This window comes from Elephantulus edwardii, unplaced genomic scaffold (assembly GCF_000299155.1).
Source record: "Elephantulus edwardii isolate Elephantulus edwardi_28Jun2011 unplaced genomic scaffold, EleEdw1.0 scaffold00278, whole genome shotgun sequence".
Taxonomy (NCBI): domain Eukaryota; kingdom Metazoa; phylum Chordata; class Mammalia; order Macroscelidea; family Macroscelididae; genus Elephantulus; species Elephantulus edwardii.
The window spans coordinates 1,612,298-1,635,083 of NW_006400028.1; the positions used below are offsets into that span (position 1 = coordinate 1,612,298).

The following is a 22,786-nucleotide window of genomic DNA, read 5'->3' on the forward strand; positions in this document are numbered from 1 at the left end:
TGCTCTCAGGGAACTCTCCAGAGTGCCAAAGAGCAAACGATGTCAGTCTAGAAATGAAGGTATATCTGATCCAGGCCATGGTGTTCACAATCACTTGCTATGCATCAGACACCAGACAGAAGAAGAATTGATGACTCTGAGATGTGGTGCTGAAGAAAAGTATTGAACATACTATGAACTGCCAAGAGAATAAATAGGTCCATTCTTTGGAGAGTCAAACTAAAGTGATCCTTGGAAGAAAGGATTTTGAAACTCAGTCTCACACATTTTGGGCATGTTGCCAGGAGGGAGCAATCTTTATAGAAGTATATCGTGTTTGGAAGGGTGGAGGGACAGTGCAGGAGAAGATGACTCTGGATAAGAGATTGAAACAATAATGGGGTTAGTATGTTGAAGACAGTGAGATTAGCTCAGGATAGGGCAAGGTCCGGACTTATTGTAGATAAGGTCGCTATGAATCACAGGTGACTCATAGGCACATTATAACAATAACTTATCCATTAAATATTTAATATTAAAAATACTATACTAAGTGTTCCATAAAATGCTGAATAATTGAAATTTTAAAAATTATTGGTGGGGATGAAATAGTACAATCACTTTGCAAAAGAAATGTAGTTTCTTAAAAATTAAACAGATTGACTGAAGTTCCCAAGCATGCCCACCCAGACAGCGAGCCCTGACAAGCACAAGCTGGACAGCTGCAATCTGAGTGAAGTCCCCACATGTGTTCACCCTAACAGCTAGAATCAGAGTGATTTTCCCACACATGCCCACCTGATGAGCATCTATGTGCATGCCTGCCCAGCATAGGCCTGTGCACATGCCTGTCCCACCCATGCCCACCCTGCACTCAGTCTTGAATCTCTTCATGGCCAGTCAACTAACTACCTTTAATCTGGAGTACTTTGGTGTGACTAGCTACAACAACTATCCAACAGAAGAGGCCACTTTCACAGGCCCTCAGCTGAAACTTCCCTTGGTTCAGAAGTTCAGAGAGAAACACTGCCATACCCTCTTCTGTAGAAGTGACTTCAGATCAAGAACCTATCATCACCTCAGGCATGAAAAACTCTACCACAGCAATATCATGTAAGAAGCAGACTACGTCACACAAGCACAAAACAAGATGTAACCCCCCAAAAGTGACACAGTATCAATGGATTTCCTGAAGCCAGAAAGTCTGATGGAAATTTATGACACAGAATTTAAAAGAATAATCTATTCAATATTTTCAATGACTGAAAGACAAACTTGAAGAATTACAGAACTAGGAGGAGATTAAAAAAAAAAAGTAAAACAATGCAGATAAAACAAACAAGGCATTAGAGGCTCTGGAAAAACAAGAAACTATGATCCAAAATATGAGATCCAATATCTCAGATGCTGTCAACATGATGGAGAGACACATGAACAGGGTTGAAGAGATAGAACACAGAAGTAATAAAATAGAAGATAGAATTGTCATCAATGATATGCTAGAGCAAAAAATCAGAATCAAAAAGGAAGGAAAAAGAAGAAAACCTAAGAATAATGTGGGACACCATCAAGAGCAATAACATGTGCATCATCAGAATCACAGAATAGGAAGAAGAAAGTAAAGGTACTGAAAAAGTTGTGGAAGAATTACTAGAAGAAAACTTCCTAGGCATAATGAAGAATGAGAGAATATATATTAAAGAAGCTGAGCAAACACCATATAGATTAGATCCCAAAAGAAAAACACCAAAGCATATCATAGTCAGAACCAAAGATAAGGAGAGAATTTGGAAAGCAGTGAGGGAGAAACAAAGAGTAACCTATAAGGGAGAGTAGATAAGATTATGTGCCAATTTCTCAGCAGAAACCATGTGAGCAAGAAGACAGTGGAATGACATATATTGAACTACCAAGAATGTTGTACCTAGCGAAACTGTCCATCAAATATGAAGGAGGGATCAAGATATTCCTGGAAAAATAGAACCTAAAGGAGTTTGTAAAAACAAGACCAGTGTTGCTGGCAACACTGACAGATGTCCTTCTTATAGAGGTGCCACAGAAAGCAGAATGGACCAAAGTAACTAGCAACAACACCAAAAGATCTCCACACAATGATAGCACTAAAACCATGCTCTCAATAATCACACTGAATGTGAATGGTTTAAATGCACCACAAAGAGAAAAAGAGTAGCAGATTGGATTAAAAACTCCAACATCCATCAATATGCTGTCTACAGGAGACACACCTGAAAAGTTAAGATAAAGAAAGACTAAAAATAAAAGGGTGGGAAAAAAATATACCAAGCAAATAGCAACCAGAAAAAAACCAGGAGTCATGATATTAATCTCTGATAAAATAAATTTCAAAGCAAAAACCATCACAAAGGACAAGGAAGGTCATTACATAATTCTTAAAGGATCAATGGAACAAGAGGACATAATAATAATAAATTTCTATGCACCAAATGATAGAGCTGCAAAATATATAAAACAAACATTAACAAAACTGAAAAAGGAAATAGAAAACACCACTATAGTAGCTGGAGAATTCAATACACCATTCTGAAGAAAAGACAGGACTACTAGAAAGAAACTCGACAAAGATGCTGAAGAATTAAACCACACAGTAAACCAACTTGATCTCATATGTATTTATAGGCTAATGCACCCCCCAAAAAGCACAGTATACATTTTTCTCCAATGTGCATGGAAAATTCTCGAAAATAGACCACATTTAAGCCATCAATAAATTAAAAATCACGAGAATTATGCAAAGCATCTTCTCAGACCACAATGCTACAAAATTAGAAATTAAAACAAAAGGATAAAAGAGAAAAATCCATGTATTTGGAAGCCAAACAACACCTTGATTGAACATGAGTGGGTACTAGAAGAAATAATATATGAAATTTAAAAGTTTCTTGAAAAAAAAAATGACAATGAAAATACCACTTACTAAAACCTCTGGGAAACAGCCAAAGCAGCATTCAGAGTCAATGTACAGCAATAAGTAAACACATCAAAAGGCAGGAAAAAAATGTCCATTGACTCTCTAACCCAACATCTCCAACAAATTGAAAAAGAACAGCAAGAAAACACGACACCCTCTAAAAAAACCGAAAATTATAAAAATCAGAGCAGAAATAAATGAAATAGAAAACGAAACAAAAAAATTGAAACCATCAATAAAACTAGGAGTTCGTTCTTTGAAAAGGTCAATAAAATTGACAGACCCCCTAACAAAACTAACAAAGAAAAAGAAGGAAAAGACATAAATAATAAAAAAATAAAAGATGAAATGGGCAACATCACAACAGAACCAATTAAAATAAAAAGGCTAACAATGGAATATTATGAAAAACTATACTCAAACAAATATGAAAACCAAGAGGAAGTGGACAAATACTTAGAAATTAACAGGTACGCAAGGATGGTTCAACATAAGAAAAACAATCAATGTAATTCAGCACATTAACAAAGCAAAGAACAAGAACCACGTGATCCTATCAATTGATGCAGAAAAAGCCTTTGATAAAATCCAACATTTCCTGATTAAAAAACTCAACAAAATCGGATTAGAGGGGAATTTCCTCAACATAGTAAAAAAATATATACACAAACCCGAGAGCCTATATTGTTCTCAAAGGAGAGCGACTAAAGGCATTACCTTTGAGAACAGGAACTAGGCAAGGATGCCCACTATCACTTCTCCTATTCAATATTGTGTTGGAAGTCTTAGAGATAAAGTAAGACAAGAGAAGGAAATAAGAGGTATCCAAATTGGCAAAGAGGAGGAAAAATTATCTCTATATGCAGATGTTATGATAGTATACTTAGAAAACCCTAAAAACTCAGCAAGAAATCTACTGGATATAGTTGACCAATTCAGCAAAGTGGCAGGATACAAGATCAACATACAGAAGTCAATTGGATTTCTCTACAGTGACAAAAAGAATACAGAACTGGAACTAAGAAAAACAATACCCATCACAATAAGTAATCACAAGATTAAATACTTGGGAGTAAATCTAACCAGAAGCACAAGGATCTATTAAAAGGAAATCACAAAACATTACTATAAGAAACAAAAAGAGACCTGGAAAAATGGAAGAATATGCCTTGCTCAGTTGTGGTGCTGGAGTAGAGTGTGGACTGCTAGGAGAATAAATATTCAGATGGCAAACAAACACATGAAGAAATGTTCAAAATCCCTAGCTCTAAGAGAGATGCAAATCAAAACAACTAAGAGATATCATCTCACTCCAGTAAGAATAGCAAAATTTAACAGAACAGCAAACAACAAATGCTGGCAAGGTTTCAGAGAAATTGGAACCCTTATTCACTGTTGGTGGGAGTGTAAAATGGTGCAACCATTCTAGAAGGCAGTATGGCACTTTCTCAAAAAGTTGGAAATAGAAATACCATATTCACCCAGCAATTCCATTACTGGGAATATACCAAAAAAGAAACCATAACTGCAACCCAAGCAGATATATGCTCATCCATGTCTATTGCAGCTTTGTTCACAATAGCAAAGAGTTGGAAACAACCCAAGTGCCCATCAACAAATGTATGGATAGAGAAGCTGTAGTATATTCACACAATGAAATACTATGTTGCACTGAAAAATAAGGAACTCATAAAATATTATACAAAATGGGTGATCCTGGAGAGCATTATGCTGAGGGAAATATCTCAGTCAAAAATGGACAAATACTGCATATTGCCACTGTTGTAAAATGGGACTGACATCCAGGTTGAGGGAGAGTAAGAAAAGAGGGGATAAATAATATATTATGCATTTAAACAGATGAGGAAGAGAACTATTTGAAAGGAATATACGATTAGGTATTATTTTCATGACAAGAGTCTAGAATGAGAGCTGCATGGTGGAGTGGACTGGGGGGGATTGTATATTAATGAAAGATGGGGTTTGGGTTTTGGGTTGGTTTTTTTTTTTACTTTTCAAAGAGAAAAACCAACTGGGGGAGGGATGGGCAGGGAGAGATGGGATGGGCCATATGACACGTATCTGATCTTTATACAAAATGAGTATTTTCCCTCCTCTCCGGTCTATTTTGCTGTTTCTTCTACTTTTAACAGAACATGATTATAATTTTTTTCTATGTGCTAATGTAATTTTTACTACTTTGTTCGAATTATGCTAGTCCTATCTGGAGGCTCACTGATAACTAGTTGCACTGCCAATCCAAATGCATGAAGTTCAAATCCACCAGCTGCTTTGTGAGAGAAAGATGGGAAATCTCCTCCCATGTAATTTATAGCCTCTGAAAACCTGCTGGAAGGTCAGCTATGAGTTGGTTCCAACTTGATGGTACATTGCAACAACAATAACATTTATAATTACTTTGGACTTTTATTTACTTACCCTGATAAAAATTCTAGGTATGGCTTCCTTGGTTAAATGAACGCATGCCTTTAATAAGCATCGGGAAGCCAAAGCGCAAGGGAAAGAAACACTGATGTAAAAGAGCTGAACAGATCATTTCAAAGGGCAGCTCAAGAGGATAAAGAGAAACATTACAACAAGATGTGCAAGGGGCTGGAGTTGGAAAAATAAAAAAGGAAGAACTTACTCAGCATTTCTCAAGCTGAAAGAACTGAAAAGCAAATTCAAAACTCAAATTGTAATACTGAAAAACACTATGGCACAATCTTGAATGATCCAGGAAGCATCAAAAGGAGATGGAAGGAATACACAGAAATACTGTATCAAAGAGAATTGGTTGATTTGGAAAAATTTCAGAAAGTACCAAATGAATAAGAGCCAATGGTGAAGAAAGATGAAGTTCAAGCAGTATTAAGGCATTGGTAAAAAATAAGGCCCCAGAAACGGATTGAATTATTGTTATGTACCATGAATTATTGTTATGTACCATCAAGTCACCTGAGACCCACAGTGATCTTATGTACAGAAGCCCTGAACACTGGCCTGTTCTGAGCCAGTCTTACTGAAGCCACTGATACCAACACAGCAACCACCAGTGCTCCAGTTACTGTATCAATTTGTCTCATCTGGGGTCTTCCTCTCCTGCACTGTACCTCCACCCTTCCAAGCATGATGTTGTTCTCCAAAGTCTCTACTGGCCACGTGCCCAATGTATGTGAGACAGAGCTTCAAAATCCTAGCCTCCAAGGAGAAACTTGGTACTAATTAATGTTTGGACTAACTGATGCATCCTTGGATGTGCTCACCAGTTTATGGCAGGAAATTTGGAGCACAGCTACCTGGCCAGTTTGACTGGAAGAGGTCCATATTTGTCCCTATTCCTAACAACGGTGGTCTGACAGAATGTGGAAACTATCGAACAATATCAATATCTCATGTAAGTAAATTATTTAATATCATTCAAAAGCATCTAGAACAATACACTGACAGGGAACTACAAGAAGTACAAGTTTGTTTTAGAAGAGGCTGCCACACCAGCGATACCATTGCTGATGTTGTTAGATGGATCCTATTTGAAAGCAGAGAATACATGAAGAATGTATATTTTATTGACTATACAAAGGTATTTGACTGTGTGGATCATAAAAAACTTTGGCTCACATTGAGAAGAATGGGAATCCCAGAACACTTAATTTGGAATCTATAGAGAGGTCAAGAAGCTATTGTTTGAACAAAGCAAGGGAACATTATGATTTAAGATAAGGAAGGGTGTACATGAGGGTTGTACCTTTTCTCCATAATATTCAATCTGTATGCTGAGCAAATAATTCATGAAGCTGGACTCACTGAAGAAGAATGTGGTATCAGGATTGGAGGAAGACTCATCAACAACCTGCATTATGCTGATGATAACACTTTGCTTGCTGAAAGAGAGAAGGATATGAAACACTTGCTAGAGAACACCAAGAACTATAGCCTTCGATTGGATTATGTCTCAACATTAAAAAGACAAAGATCCTCACCACAGAACCAGCAAGTGAGCATTGAAGCTGTCAAGGATTCCATCTGGATTGAGTCAACAATCAACACCCTTGGCACCAGCAGTCAGGAAATCAGGAGACAATGCGCAAGTCTACTCTCAAGGACTTTTCCATAACACTGAACAGTAATATCAGTTTGAAAACTAAGGTATGCCTGTTTTAGGCCACAGTCTTTTCAGTCACCTGCTAAATATCAGAAAGTTGAACAGTGAATAATAATGACAGAAAAAGAATTGATGCCTTTGAGCTATGGTGCTGAAAAAGAGAACTGAATATTCTATGGAGTACCAAGAGAACAGATATGTCTTGGAAAGGGTGTACCCAGAGTTCTCCTTGGAGGCAAGGATGACAAAGCTTCATCTTTCATATTTTGGACATGTAGCTAGGCAAGGCTATTGCTTGGAAAGGGATATCATTGCTTGGAAATATGGAGGGTCAGCAAAAAAGAAGAAGACCCCCAATAAGATGGATTGACACTGAAATGTGCTCCAGTGTCTCTGAGATGATCAGATGACACCGGATAGGGCAGGTTTCAGGGTGGCTGTTCATAGGGCCACTGTGAGACGTATTTGACCTGATTGCACCTAACAACAAGGAGTCCTGGAGGCACAATGGTTAAGCAGCTTGGCTGCTAACCAGAAGGTGGGCACTTCAAGCTCACCAGCTACTCCATAGGAGAAATATGAGGCTGTCTGCTTCCATAAAAACTCCAATCTCCGAAACTCTATAAGGCAGTGCTACTCTATCCTGTAGTGTCAAGACAATCAATTCAATGGCAAAGGGGTTAGATTAAAGGTAATAAGTGTGTGTCTCATATTCTACAATTTCTGCTTCTCTCTGTATCTAAAATGGCCCTATCCATGACTCACTAATTTTTCAAGCATCACTAGTCCATATTCTCAATATCAATATCTAATAGTAATGAGACTGCTTGTGATATAACATTAACTACAGTATAAAAGACATACTGCTATCTTAGGGAGTTATTTAAATTTTAACAAATTGCATTGGTAAGTCTGCTGTCAGGGACATCTCCGAAGTACAGAAGAGCAGCAATGTCAGTCTGGAGACTAAGGTGTGCCTGATCCTGGCTACAGTCTTTGCAATTGTGTGCTATGCATCAGAAAGCTGGACAAGGACTAGGGATCATAGAAGGAGAACTGATGTCTTTGAGCTGTGGTGCCGGAGAAGAGTACTGAATATACCATGGACTGCTAGGAGAAAAAACAGTTTCATGTTAGAGAGGGTGAGACTAGGCTACTCCTTGGAGGCAAGGATATTGAGGCAACATACTTTGGACATGTTGCAAGGAGAGGTCAGTCCTTGGAGAGGGACATCATGCTTGGAGGGTAGAGGGATAGCACAGGAGAGGAAGCCCTCAATGAGATGGATTGATTTAGTGATTGGGGTAGGTGTTTCACAGACAGTAAGATCGGCAGAGGAGAGAGTGGAGTTTTGGGCTATTGTACATAGGGTTGCTATGTGTTGCAGGTGACTCGACGGCACATAACAACAACCAGTGATTGAAAAATGGACAATTATATCACTAACTGAGGAGGATGGCTGGCAAAGTGTATTGGACCGAATTCATATGTACTTCCCGGATTTGGTCGGCTCCACACACTTCCATTCTTTGTTCTCCATCACTTGCTCAATGAAGGGTTACAGCAACTGTTTCCATGTTTTTATTTTCTAACTCTATTGTCTTCGCCACCTAGTAAATAAGGGTCAGGCTCTGCTCAGAGTCTACTGTGCTTACTGAAATGACAGTCTCAGCAGTGCTCAACTAAATCTGACGGGTCTCCTTTGTACTTCTAGACACTGCGGAATCAAGAGGGACTTACCTATCCTAACATTTACCTGGAGGGGTTACTCTCCCAGGTCAGAAATGCACAGAAATCAACACCCACTGGGTTAAACTTGACCAATGAGAGAGAGGAGACAAGGGAGGACCAGCATGTAAACTCTTCTTCCTCACCACCCCTCACCCTGGGTTGTTCAAAAACACCATAATTTATCCTGAGACATTTCTCATACAGGCAACTAACTCTTTGCCTGTGAGGTCACAGCAAGCTCAATAATGTACCACCTTTTAGTTTGTTTTCCTTTCTGTTTCATCTCCTTTGTTCCTTCACTTTGTTGCCTTGTATGGCATTCTCCAATAAGGAATCAGTCCATATACTTTCCTTCAGGTTATATTTCTAAAGGACTCGGACTAAATATAGCTTACCTGTCACTAGGGGTTAGTTGAGTAGCTGCAATAAAGACCATCATCAAGATGGCAAAACACAAAATATTTCATTTTTACAGGAAAAATTATCAAAATTTTATTATAAATGTCCATTTCAAGAAAGATTCCTTGTATACTATGTGCTAACCGAAACTACATGGCTTAACGGAAAAAGGTTAAAATTAGATAAGATCACTTCAAATTGTCTTCCAAGGTAATATAACAGAAGTTGTGTTTTGAATACATACCTAGCGTTTTTAATGCAGTGAGCAGCTGTGAGGACCCACCTTTCTTTCACTAAGCTTCCCCCACATACATGAGCATGAGCACTGCCAAACCGCATTTGCAGGCTCACTATCCATGGCCATGCACCAACTTGAGCTTCGGTGCCCCCTATAATTCGAGACCCTTCCCTGGCATCCAGCAGCGGGGCTATTCCACAATCTAAAAATAAAAACGACACATTATTTGAACTAAGGCACACAGTTCCAATCCACCAGCTGCTCTGAGGGAGAAGGATGAGCAGTCTCCTCCCATGTGATTTACTGCCTCTGAAAACCTGCTGGAGGGTCATGAGTTGGTATGACTCAATGGCACACAACAACAACAAAGTTATTTGGACTAAGTAGCTGTGTTGCAGGTCACTTTCTAACCTGAGCACAGTAATAGAATCTTTTCAAATTTTTTTTTTTAAAAACGTGATCAAGTATGCTAGATATCCAAGGCATGCAATATCTGAAAGACTATTAAGGAGTATTAATAAGATTATTACGACACCTGGAGTTAAAAAGAAAGAAGAAAACCAAAGATTCAAGAGATGGAACTAGTCCACAGGACCATGTCTATATGAACCAGGACCTCATCTACCCTGAAACCAGAACTACCAGAACTAGATGGTGCAATGCCATCTCCACTTAATGCTGGGATCAGAACACATTATATATATATATAAATAAGTAAATAAATAAATGAATGAATGAATGAACACATTAGATAGTTCCTGATATAAAGGGACTCAAATGCGGAACGGAACTCAAATTCCTAAAATTCAAACTTACTGGACCAGTTAAGACTAAACAATTTTCTAAGACCATCACACTGAGATATTCAATCTTCAACCAAAGCTATTCCAGGAAGTCATTTTCTAAGTATCAGATTGGCTCATAAGATAAACATGTTGTTGATTGCCTTCAAGTCAAGCATGACTCATAGACTCTATGAACAAAAAGCTTGAAGCCCTCTACAACTATGAACATTTATCAAAGTTCATAGAGTTAATGGAGGCATATTGTTCAGAAGTGGATGCCACTCCTGCTTCCAAACCTGTCATCGTATGTAATAACACCTGCTATGCACAGCAGCTCCGAACCTTTCCCTGTCCTGAGCCAGTCTCACTAATTCTGACACACCAACCCCCATCGCCCCAGTCACTGTATCAACCAATCTCATCCGGGGTCTTCCTTTCCTGCATTGTCTGTCCACCCTTCCAAGCATGATGTCCTTCTCCAAGGACTGATCTCTCCTGGTCATGTGCCCAAAGTAAGTGAGGCAGAGCTTCAAAATCCTAGACTCCAAGAAGAGACTTGGTTTCACCCTCTCCAAGACACACATATTTGTTTTCTTGGTATGTCCATGGTATGTTCAAGACTATTCTCCAGGACCACAAGTCGAAGGCATTGATTCTTCTTCTGTCATCCTTAGTCACTGTGCAACTCCATGAAAAATAGCAAGTAATTGAGAAGACCATGGGCTGTATTAGGCACACCTTTGTATGTAGATTGACATTGTTGCTCTTTAGCACTCTGGAGAGGTCCATGACAGCAGATTTCCCCAATAAAATTTGTCTTTTGATTTCCCGACTGCTGGTGTTAAGAGTGTTGATTGTGGATTTGAGCAAGCTGTAATTGCTAACAACTTCAATTTCTTCTCCATCTATTATGGTGCTGCCCATTGGCCCAGTGGTGAGAATCTTTGTCTTCTTGATGCTGAGCTTCAATGAACATTGAAGACTACAGTCCTTGACCTTTTCCTTGACCTTTTGCAGCAAGTGCTTCAGATCTTCTTCAGTTTCAGCAAGCAAGGTGGTGTCATCTGCATATTATATGTTGCTAAGGAGTCTTCCTCCAATCTTGATGCCACTCTCCTCCTTATAAAGCTCTGCCTCCCGAATGATCTGTTCTGCATACATTGAAAAAGTATGGGGACAGGATGCATCCCTGATGAACTTCTTTCCTGATTTTAACTATGCAGTGTTTCCTTGCTCTGTTCTGAGGAATGCTTCTTGGTCCAAATACAGGTTTTGTATAAGCATGATCAAGTATTCTGAGATTCCCATTTTCCTCAAGGTTAGCCACAATTTATTGTGATCCACACAGTCAAATGCTTTTGCATAGTCAATGAAACACAGATAGACATTCTTCTGGTACTTTCTGCACTCTTCCAAGATCCATCTGACATTGCCAATAATGTCTCTAGTGCCATGACCTCTTCTAAACCCAGCTTTTATTTCTGGTAGTTCTCTGTCAATGTACCGTTCAAGTCTTCCCTGGGTAATCTTCAGGAGGATTTTGCTAGTGTGTGATATTAGTGATAATGTTTTATAATTTCCACACTCTGTCAGATCACCTTTTTTGGAATGGGAATAAATATGGATCTCTTCCAGTCAGTTGGCCAGTTTTCCTCCAGATTTTTGGCACAACTTGGTGAGCACATGCAGGGTAGCATCTGTTTGCTGAAATATGTCAACTGATATTCCATCAATTCCTGGGGGTTTTTTTGCCAAGTCCTTCACAACAGCTTGCCCTTCCTTCTTCATCACCACTGCCTCATGCTCACATGTTGTTTCTTAAAATTCTTCTGTATCAGCCAATTCTTTTTGTTACAATAGCTCTGTATACTCCTTCCATCTTCTTTCAATGCTTCCTAAATCATTGAATATTCTGCCCATAGCATCCTTAAGCATTGCAACTTGTGGCTTGAATTCATTCTTTAGTTCTTTCAGCTTAAGAAATGGTGAGCCAATTTGGCCCTTTTGATTTTCTGACTCCAGCTCCTTGCACATTTCATTTTTTTTTTATTTCATTAGTATTTTGCCTTGTCTTCCTGAATGGCCCTTTGAAATCTCCTATTCAGCTCCTTATTTCTTTATTTCTTCCCTTTCCTTTAGCTTCTCGGTGCTCTAGTGCTCTAGTCATAGTCTTTTCTGACATCCATTTTGGTCTTTTCTTCTTTTTAATGAGTTTTTGCATTCTTTCTTTTTTCACATTATCATTTTATTTTTCTAAGGGCTCATATTGCAAATTAAGCCAAGCATGAACTTTTATCTTGTGGGCCCAAATTCACATATTTAGGAAGAGGAAAGCAAACTAATCCATGTACATGGATGATAACTAAAGGCTCAAATGTATCACATTATAGTTTTTTAACTTCTACAGCTTAGGACTTAAACGTCACCGGTCTTTGAGGTCTTTCTGGATGTCCCACAGAGTGTCTGCGCTCTTCTTGAGTTGAGCAACTTCGTCATCCTTCAGTTTCTGGTTAATGATGCTGGTTAACCCTCGGGCATTCAGAATACATGGAAGGCTCAGGAAGACTTCATTCTCAATGCCATACATCCCCTTCACCATTGTTGAAACTGGATGAATCCTGGATAGATTTTTCAACATGGATTCAATCAGATCAGCCACACTTAGTCCAAAAGCCTAGTTGGTGTATCCTTTGAGCTTGATGACTTCATAGGCACTTTCAACCACCATTTTATGTACTTCCTTCCAATTTTCACTATCGTTGTTAGTCCCCATCTCTGGATTCAGTTCCTGGAGAGAAACTCCTGCCACATTCACGCCACTCCACACTGCCACACTTGAGTCGCCATGTTCTCCCAAAATCCATCTATGGCAGCTGCTGGGATGAATGCCAAGCTTTTCTGCCATAAGGTATCAAAATCGAGCAGAATCCAGGTTACATCCACTGCCGATCATACGGTGCTTGGGCAATCCACTTAGTTTCCAGGTAACGTACGTAAGAATATCCACTGGGTTGGAAACCACAATGACAATGCAGTCAGGACTGTACTTGACAATCTGAGGAATAATGAATTTGAAGACATTGGCATTCCTCTGCACCAGATTGAGTCGACTCTCCCCCTCTTGCTGACGAACTCCTGCAGTTACCACCACAATCTTAGAATTGGCTGTCACCGAGTAATCTTTATCTGCTACGATTTTTGGTGTCTGAAGGAATAAGCTCCCATGTTGCAGATCCATCATTTCTCCTTTGAGCTTGTCTTCTAAAACATCCACAAGGGCAAGTTCATCAGCCAGAGACTTTCCCAGAATGCTGATCGCGCATGCCATGCCAACTTGTCCAACACCCACTACAGTGATCTTATTGTTTGGAACTGCTGCTTCCTCTTCTGCAACTGGTGCAATGAATTTTTCCTTAAGAGTTGCCATTGTGCCCAGGCGAGAGATGCCACTGCAGAAGGTAGCAACCACCGGGCGAGGAGGATGGCATGGGGTGCTCCAGTTTTTGCATTCTTCATGAATGATATTCTTGATATCTTCCTACAGACTCTTTAAAAGGCAAGGGGGCAGGGACAGCAGTTTACTGGAAATGGAACAAAAAGTATGGAAATGAGAAAGTTAACTGCATTATGAAAAATTTAATGAAACTGAACAAAACTGGTCAGAAATTGTTAGACTGGGATCTAATAGACTGTGTAAATATTCACAAAAACACTATTTCAATATTTTAGAAAAGAACCTTAAATAATAGGCATAGATCAATAGTGACTGGTTGTATGAAATCTAGTGTGTATAAATTATTGCATGAAACAATGTAAATGAAGGATTGTATATAACACAGTACCCATGAACCACAAGGTAAACGAATTCTTGCATGTAAATCAAGAAAAGAGAGTAAAGAAAAAAGAATGTTAAGACAAGCATATTTTGATTATTTGCAAATAAAAAGACATTAAAATTGACATAACACGCTAACTTAAAAACTCTATTCCTCAAAACCAGACTGCAAAAATGACATAAGTTTCACAGAAACTCTGGTGATGTAATCTTGAGGAAATTGTGCTGCTAACTCCGAAATGACTCAATTTTACTGGCCAGGTATCATCCATGAAATGAGGAAGCTGCACTGCAATCCCGAAGGTGAACGGTTCAAATTCACCGGATGCTCTGCTGGAGAAGGAGGGGCAATCTCCTCCAGTGCCAGTCAATACGGAACAAAGGCGGGGGCGGGGAGGGAGAAGAAGAATGAAGGCTGTGATGGGTGAATCAAGAATTCTTTTTGTCATTTAAATTTTTGGGTCAATTTCCCCAATGGTAGCATGAAGAACTGCTAACAGTTCTTTCAACGCAGAAATCCAGTGAGTTATTATTACCTTTATTAAATGAGAGCAATCTGAATATTATGAGAAGTAAATTCAGACACTGTAATAGAAACACAACTCAACTCATTGCTGTCAATCAGAACCAAATCCAGCTGGTTTCAAAAGCTGTTAAAGAGCACAGGGAGAAGACTGCTCATATTTTCCCCATGAAACAGCTGGTGAATTTGAACTCCAAGTGAGGCAAGGACTTTAGGTTAGTAACAACTCCCTAATGTTAATACCGCCACCAGAGTTCACCTAACAGAAACACAAACATATGGTCTTTTAACTATCACTTCTACCAACGCTAGGGAACTCCCGTGGCCTAGTGGGTACGAATTCAGCTGCCAACTCAAGGGTGAGTGGTTCGAATCCAACAGTCGTGGGAGAAAGATGGGTAAATTCCGCCCTTGTGATGTGTGGGGTTCTCAGAGGCTGTACACGGCACAGGAAGGGACTGCCGGTGGATTTGAAATCATGTGCCTTTGGGCTGGTGGCTGGCAGCACAACTCCTTCCCCCTTGGCTACCTGCGCTCTCAAACCTGCTCTGAAAACTGGCTGGAGGGTCAGCTGAGCCAATTACGACTCGAAGGCACACAGCGCCACCAACTACCAATGAAAGCTACTATTATCATAATTTCAAACTGCTTACATCTATAAAATTTTTAATGAAGTGGTCCGGACAACATATAAAAAGTGGACAAAAGGCAAAGGAATCTGTCCTGTGAAAACTGAACAGAGCTTGGGTCCGACCCTTCCCCGCCCTGGGCCACCTACTCTCTTCTCGCTGCATGTCCTTCCTCCGTGCAGCCTCAGCCCCCAGCAGACCAGCGACGTGCACCCCCGAGGAGCCGGCGCTGCCCTTCCTGGTCAGTGCCTGGTACTCTAAGTACAAGAGAAAACCGCCCACCAGCAGCAGCATGGTGCTCAGGAGCTGCAAGCCCATGGCGGACTCCTCAGCCGGCAAGATGGCGTCGCAGGCATGACGCTACCAGCCAGGCGGGTTAGGCCCGAGGCGCGAGCGGGCCCAACTCACAGACTAGGCGTGTGCGGTGAGCGGGAGCGCGAGTGACGGGTGGGGAGCGCGGGGGGGGGGGGGGCGAGTTTTGCTGAGACACGCGTAGGATTATAGGACCAGGAATGTGAGGCAGGTGAGGTCTGTGAACAGGTGAGTGGTGCGAGGCCAGCATGGTGTGTGAAAGGGGTGTGTGGAGAGCACAGTGGGCAGGTGAGTTGGTGTGGTGGATGAGGTATATAAGGGGCAGGTGAGACCTATGAGGGGCCAGGAAGAGTAAATTCTGAAGGTCGATGGGGTATTATTGTTAAGTGCCCATATCAGAACTTTAGAAGAGGCAGATGGTTGTTTATTGTTAGGTGTCATGGAGTTGACTTTTAGCGACTCTGTGAACAACAGATTCAAACCCTGCCCTATCCTCTGCCATCGGCATCCTCTCTCTGATACACTTGAGCGCACTGCAACCACTGTGTCAGTCCATCTTGTGGAGGGTATTTGTTTTGCTGATCCTCCACCTTTCCAAGCATGATGTCCTTTTCCAAGGCCTTTCCTAGCAACATGCCCAAAATATGGGAGAGAAGCTTTGATTTCTTTGCCTACCAGCAGCTGCACTTTCTCCAAGCCTTAACTCTTTGTTCTTTTGGCAACCCAGGAGGGTAGAATCATTCTAGTCAGGCCTTTCAGTATCCACTGTTGTTGTGTGCCATTACTGACCCTCTAGTGGGTTTTCAGAGGCAGTAATTGCTCAGGAGGAGATTGCCCACAGCCTCTTATGCTACTTAACAGAGCTCATCAGTCACACGTGTTTGTCCACAGTGCTCACTACACACAAATTGTCTGCTAGTTCAACCTGAGTGTGCTTTGGGCCTAACATGCCCTGCTGGTGATGGTGTGAGCAAAACAAGGGCACACTGCTTGGTTTAAGATCAGGAAGGGTGTGCATCAGGTTTATATCCTTTCTCCATATCTATTCAATCTGAGTGTTGAAATGCTAAGCAAAGCATTTAACATCAACAAAAGAAGAGCTTGGTAACACTTCACTGAGAGGAAGCCAAGTTCTCTAAGCTGAGGATCTGAAAAAGAGACCACTTGTCTGTGAGCATGCCAGAAAAGAGGTTGTCCGGAATCAAGATTTGTGTCCTGCATAGTCCCAAACCTGAACCATACCTGTTATTGTTGTTATTTATGTGCCATCAAGTCACCTGCAACTCATAGTGACCCTATTGTACAACAGCGCTGAAGCCTGCCCTATCCTGAGCCAGTCTCACTGATTCCAACACACTTACCCATTACCCCAGTTACTGTATCATTCCATCTCATCCGGGGTCTTCCTCTCCTGTACTGTCCATCCACCCTTCTGAGCATCATGTCCTTCTCCAAGTCAATACCTCTTGGTCACATGCCCAAAGTTAGTGAGACAGAGCTTCAAAATCTTAGCCTCCAAGGAGACACTTGGTTTCACCCTCTCCAAGACAGACCTATTTATTTTCTTGGCAGTCCATGGTATGTTCAGTACTCTCCTCCAGCACCACAACTCAAAGACATTAATTCCTCCTCTGTCATCCTTAGTCATTATCCAGCTCTCAGATGCATAGCAAATAATTGTGAAGACCATGGCCTGGATCAGGAGCACTTTAGTCCCTACAATGACATCGTTGCTTCTCAGTACTCTTGAAAGTTCCCTAACAGCAGATTTACGTAATATGCCTTTTGATTTCCTGACTGCTGGTGCCAAAAGTGTTAATTGTGGAGCTCAGCAAGCTATAAGTGACAACAACCTCAATCTCTTCTCAATCCATCATTGGGCTGCCACTTGGCCCAGTGGTGAGAATATTTGTCTTCTTGATTTTGAGCTTCAACCCATATTGAAAACTACAGTTCTTGACCTTTGCAGCAGCAAGTGCTTCAGGTCTGCCTCAGTTTCAGCAAGCAAGGTGGTGTCATCTGTGTAACATGTTGTTGATGAATCTTCCTTCAATCCTGATTCCACATTCCTCTTCATAAAGCCCAGCCCCCAGAACGATCTGTTCTTCATATAGACTGAAAAGGTGTGGAGGGAGACAGGATGTACCCCTGACTCACTCCTTTCCTGATTTTGAACCATGCAGTGTTTCTCTGCCCTATTCTGAAGACTGCTTCCTGGTCAAAGCATAGGTTTTGCGCAAGCACTTCCCTGATAAACCCTTGTTTTTGTGAGTACTGTGCCTGAGTTGCCATTGCAAGGAATTCTTGAACTCCACAGAAAAGTAATGGGTGGATGATCGGCATTGGAACTGTTAGAAGGTGTGGTTCATGAGGGCTGTGTTTGACCTGCTTGGAATCGCCTTTGTGGTGTTTATGGGTATTCTTCTTTGTGAAATTAGTGTAGAACAGACTCCATTGTTCCTGCACCTATACAGTTTTTACAAGTTTGCTGTGGTTATTTACTTCTCTTATCTTACTTGGGGCTATTTGCCTCACTTATTTCTTTTTTCCTCCTTGCCTAGTTTTGGATTTATGAGTATTTTCACTGAGTATTCTAGGTGGTTTCTACAATGATACAGTGAAAAGTACAATGACTCTTTTATCCATTTTGTTATTTCTCCAAGTAGCTTGTGAAAACAAACTACTAGATGTCTTTCACTCATCATAATACTTTGTGAACAGTTAATTCATGGAGATACTTGATTCCTTTTTCATGCCTGGAACAAGTACTAGGTAAAAAGTGATATGTCTTTTTTTTTTTTAACTTCCTAGCGAGAATGTTAGATGGATCTTAGCTGAAAGCAGGGAATACCAGAGGACTGTATATCTGTGTTTCATTGACTATGCAAAGGCATTTGACTGTGTGGATCATAACAAACTGTGGCTGACTCTGAGAAGAATGGAAATCCCAGAACACTTGATAGTTCTAATGCGAAACCTATACTTGGGCCAGGAGGCAGTCGTCAGAACAGAGCAAGGGAACACTGCATTGTTCAAAATTGGGAAGGGCATACGCCAGGGATGCATCCTATCTCCATACCTTTTCAACCTGTATGCAGAACAGATCATCCGGGAGGCTGGTCTCTATGAGGAGAAATGTGGGGTCAAGATTGGTGGAAGATCTATCAACAGTCTGCGTTATGCAGATGACACGACCCTGCTTGCTGAAACTGAGGAGGACCTGAAGCACCTGCTGCAGAGGGTCAAGAACTGTAGCCTCCAATGTGGATTGAGGCTCAATGTCAAGAAGACAAAGATTCTCACCACTGAGCCAATTGGAAGCATCAGGATGGATGGTGAAGAGATTGAGATTGTTCACAGCTTTAGTTTGCTTGGCTCCACAGTCAACAATCTTGGCACCAGCAGCCAGGAAATTAAAAGACATATTGCCACGGGAAAGTCTGCTGTTAGGGACCTCTCCAAAGTACTGAAGAGCAAGGGTGTCTCTTTGGAGACTAAGGTGCGTCTGATACAGGCAATCACTTGTTATGTATCAGAGAGTTGGACAATGACTAAGGAGGACAGAAGGAGAATTGATGCCTTTGAGCTGTGGTGCTGGAGAAGAGTATTGAGTGTACCATGGACTGCTAGGAAGACAGATTCATCCTGGAAAGGATCAAACCTTGGAGGCAAGGATTCTGAGGCTCCATCTAACTAACATACTTTGGACATGTTTTAAGAAGAGACTGGTCCTTGGAGAAGGACATCATGCTGGGGAGGGTGGAGGGACAGCACAGGAGGGGAAGGCCCTCTATGAGGTGGATTGATTCGGTGACTGGGGTTATCGGATGGACTCAAGTGTCAGAGACAGTGCGATTGGCACAAGACAGAGCAGAGTTTAGGGCTGTTGTGCATAGGGTCGCTATGAGTCGCAAGCGACTCGACGGCACATAACAACAACAACAGTAAGAATGTCTAAGTTACTTTTTGTTTAGTGTTTTGTAAACTAAACCTATGTGTTATAAGTACAATGGTTTCTGAATTAAAAACAAAATATGGATGAACTTTTTTTTCCCCTCAGGGAAAAAAGTCTCAGTTTTCTCCAAAAAAACCTTATTGCTGTCAGTCTAGCCAGAAGCAGCACACAGGCTGATCCTCCAGTGGTTTTCAGAGTCTGTGAATGAGAGAAGGATGTGGCCCTGCTTTCTCCTGTGGAGCAGCTGGTGGATTTGAACCACCTGCTCTAAGAGTTGGCAGTGCAACTCCCTACCCACTAGTTCCCTAGAGCTAGTGTTGCTATAATAAAGATATGACACATGGATGATTTTGGCAAACAAATTTATTCTCTTACAGTTAGGAGCTTTGAAGTCTCTCTTTTGGTTATGAAGAAAATTCCTTATCTCATATATACATTTATTTCTTTTTATTACAACAACTCAATCCATGACTTAGTATTTAATTCCAGTTCTTGTAAGATGGGGGGGGAAATTCTTTGATAGCCCCCCCCTAATGAAGCATTAAATAACCACAGGTAAGGTCATCAGGAAGTTTTCTTTGGTCTATTTTAACCTTTCATTTAAAGAATAGTACACTAAACCTGTAAAAAGTTGAGCTGATGAAAGTTTTGTGATAGACATAATTACAACAATGACAAAAAAAAAGAATTGAGGCTCATTATGTACAACATAAAACCTTATGAGATTGGGTTCTTTGCTTTATAACCACTCTCTGTCATTGTCATTGTGCTGAACTAACACACTCGCCCCTCTAGCAGGTTTTCATTGTTGTGAATCTACTGGAGAATTGCCTGTCCTTCTCCCTTGGAGCTGATGGTGGTTTCCAACCACCAGAGAGGCATGGTCTTTGAGTTGGTAATGAAATTCCCAATAGATCAGAGCTGCCAGGTCATAGTTTTATGGGACATTCCTTTTGGCCTGTTAACATATTCAGTGCTTCTGTTCTGCCTCCCACTTCACTGCACAGTGCCTTTAATTTTAACAGCTTTCAAGTGGCCATCCAAGGCACAAAAATTGGCCTCCGTTCACCTGGAGCAAGAGAGAAAAAAAGAGAATCAGGATAGGATGCTATAGACTGTGTGGCTAATTGCCTTCATAAATAGTTGCCTTCTTTGCCTTGAGACCAGAAATGCTAGTTGGTGCCTAGCTCCAAATATTTTGTAAATTTTTAATTTTATATTGATTTGCATACAAAATTCATATACAGTGTGTTTCACACTTTCCTTCATTCACATTGTGTTTCATACAATCGTTCCCATACATTGCATTTTATAAAATTAGTCACCTTTGAACTATGCATACTATATTTTGATTGTAGATTCTGTAAAAGAATGCTGATCAAATTGGGCAAATTCCAAACTAGAATTTAAAATTCTCATGAACTCTAGACTTTCTGAAACTTGGGAGTCTAGATGAACCCTCAAAATATTGCCTAGTTGTTAGGTGCTGTTAAGTATGACCATCATGACCCTATGAACAACAGATCTGAACCCTGTCCTATCCTGTGCCATTCTTCCATCCTGACACCTTAGAGCCCATCATGGCAGTCAATACAACTAGGTGTATTGACAACTTTCTGCCTTTCCAAACATTATGTCCCTCTCCAAGGAATAGTTTCTCCTAGCAACATGCCTGAAGTATATGAGATGAAGTTTTATCATTTTTGCCTTCAAGGAGTACTCTGGCTGCACTTTCTCCAAGATGTATTTGTTTGTTCTTTTGGCAGTCCATGTGATGTTCAGTACTCTTCTCCAACACCATGGTTCAAAGGCATCAATTCTTCTGTCATCCTTACTCATTGTCCAGTTCTCAGATGCATAGCGAGTGATTGGAAAGACCATGGTCTCAATCAGACACACCTTAGTCCTCAAACTGACATCACTGACATCACCTCAATAATTTGGAGAGATCCCTGGCTGCAGACTTTCCCAGTGTGGTAAGTCTCCTGATTCCCTGACTGCTGGCACCAAGCATGTTGATTGTGGATCCAAGATGAAGTTGTTGACAGTCTTTTTTCCATCCATCACTATGGATATTTTGCGTAGGGATCATCTTTAACACATAAACCAATAAAATCACCTGGAGTCTTCATAAAGCCACTTGGCTTTAATAGTTTAGTTTAACTAGTAAAAAAATGTCTACATTAAGCATTATGTTTAAGAACTAACTATGCAGGGTCAAAATAGCAAATGCAATTGGAAAGATTAGATAGTAATTTAAGAGATCATTTATATTAACAAGAGAACAGTTTCTGAATTAGAAAAAGAGGGTAAGATTGGTTTCACGTTTTTAAGAATGCCATCAATATCACCTAATTGTACATGCTGTTGTTATGTACTGGAAATGACTCATAGATGACCCTCCAGTGAGTGTTCAGAGGCTGTAAATCACAAGAGAGGAAATTGCTCATCTTTCTCTCATATAGCAACTGGTCAATTCAAACCGTGTACTTTTGGATTGGCAGTGCAGCTCCTTACCTGTAGGCCACCAGAGCTCCTTAACTATACATTTAGAAATGGCTAAATTTTTGCATGTTTGACTGTGTATGTTCTCTTTAACAACAACAACAACAAAAAGTTGTTAAAAAAAAAGAATGCTACATTATCATGTATCAAGTTAAAAACATCCTACAAGTCCCCACTTTATTAATATACATATAATAAAAGTACAAAACCATGGGCTGGACCCACACTAAATTCATTAAAATGGAGGTTTGAAAGGAAATGAATGGTACCAGGGAAAGAGAGGTGAGTACTTATGTCTTCAGAAAATGGTTGGAAGCAAAGATAACAACGTTTTAACATTTAGTAATTTTGGTATATATGTTGGTAATTTTGGTATATTTGGTATATACTGTGGTATATATACTTGCAGTCTTCTACATTTATTTTTAAAATTTGTTATGTGATTTTTAAAGTGGAGCATTGCCATCTAGTGAACAGAACCTTTGATGTCTGATAACCAACAATGGAACAAAGCTTTTCAGCACGACAGATGTCTGATAACCAACAGTGGAACAAAGCTTTTCAGCACGACAGGTAAAACAGAAGGTACACCACCAATGGAGTGATCAGGCCTCCATCTAAACTTAACATGTGACCTTGGGCAAATTACCACAACTCTCCATTCCTTGGTGATTTTGTGGTTTTTTTTATTTTTTTTTCTCTCTTTTTCCTTGGTGATTTTGAACCTGTGTTTATTCATATTAAATAGATGGACCACACTCCATGAAACAGGAGAATACTACCCTATACTGTGAAGTTAGGAAAAAGCACAAGACAAAATATCCCCAGGGCTTGAAAAAG

The 22,786-nt window shown here is 40.4% G+C and overlaps 1 protein-coding gene and 1 pseudogene across 1 annotated transcript in view; both read right to left on the bottom strand.

Moving 5' to 3' along the window:
- The window catches only part of TMPRSS12 (transmembrane (C-terminal) protease, serine 12), a 90,811-nt gene extending 80,321 nt beyond the window's left edge, over positions 1-10,490 (bottom strand). Inside the window, exons 1-2 of the mRNA XM_006900263.1 lie at positions 10,484-10,490; positions 9,409-9,604 (exon numbers count right to left, since the gene is read on the bottom strand). Coding sequence (XP_006900325.1) covers positions 9,409-9,604; positions 10,484-10,490 — 203 coding nt within the window. The remainder of the gene's footprint in view (positions 1-9,408; positions 9,605-10,483) is intronic.
- A 2,119-nt stretch (positions 10,491-12,609) lies between these two features.
- On the bottom strand, positions 12,610-13,614 carry LOC102859257 (annotated as a pseudogene).
- Positions 13,615-22,786: the final 9,172 nt, after the last annotated feature.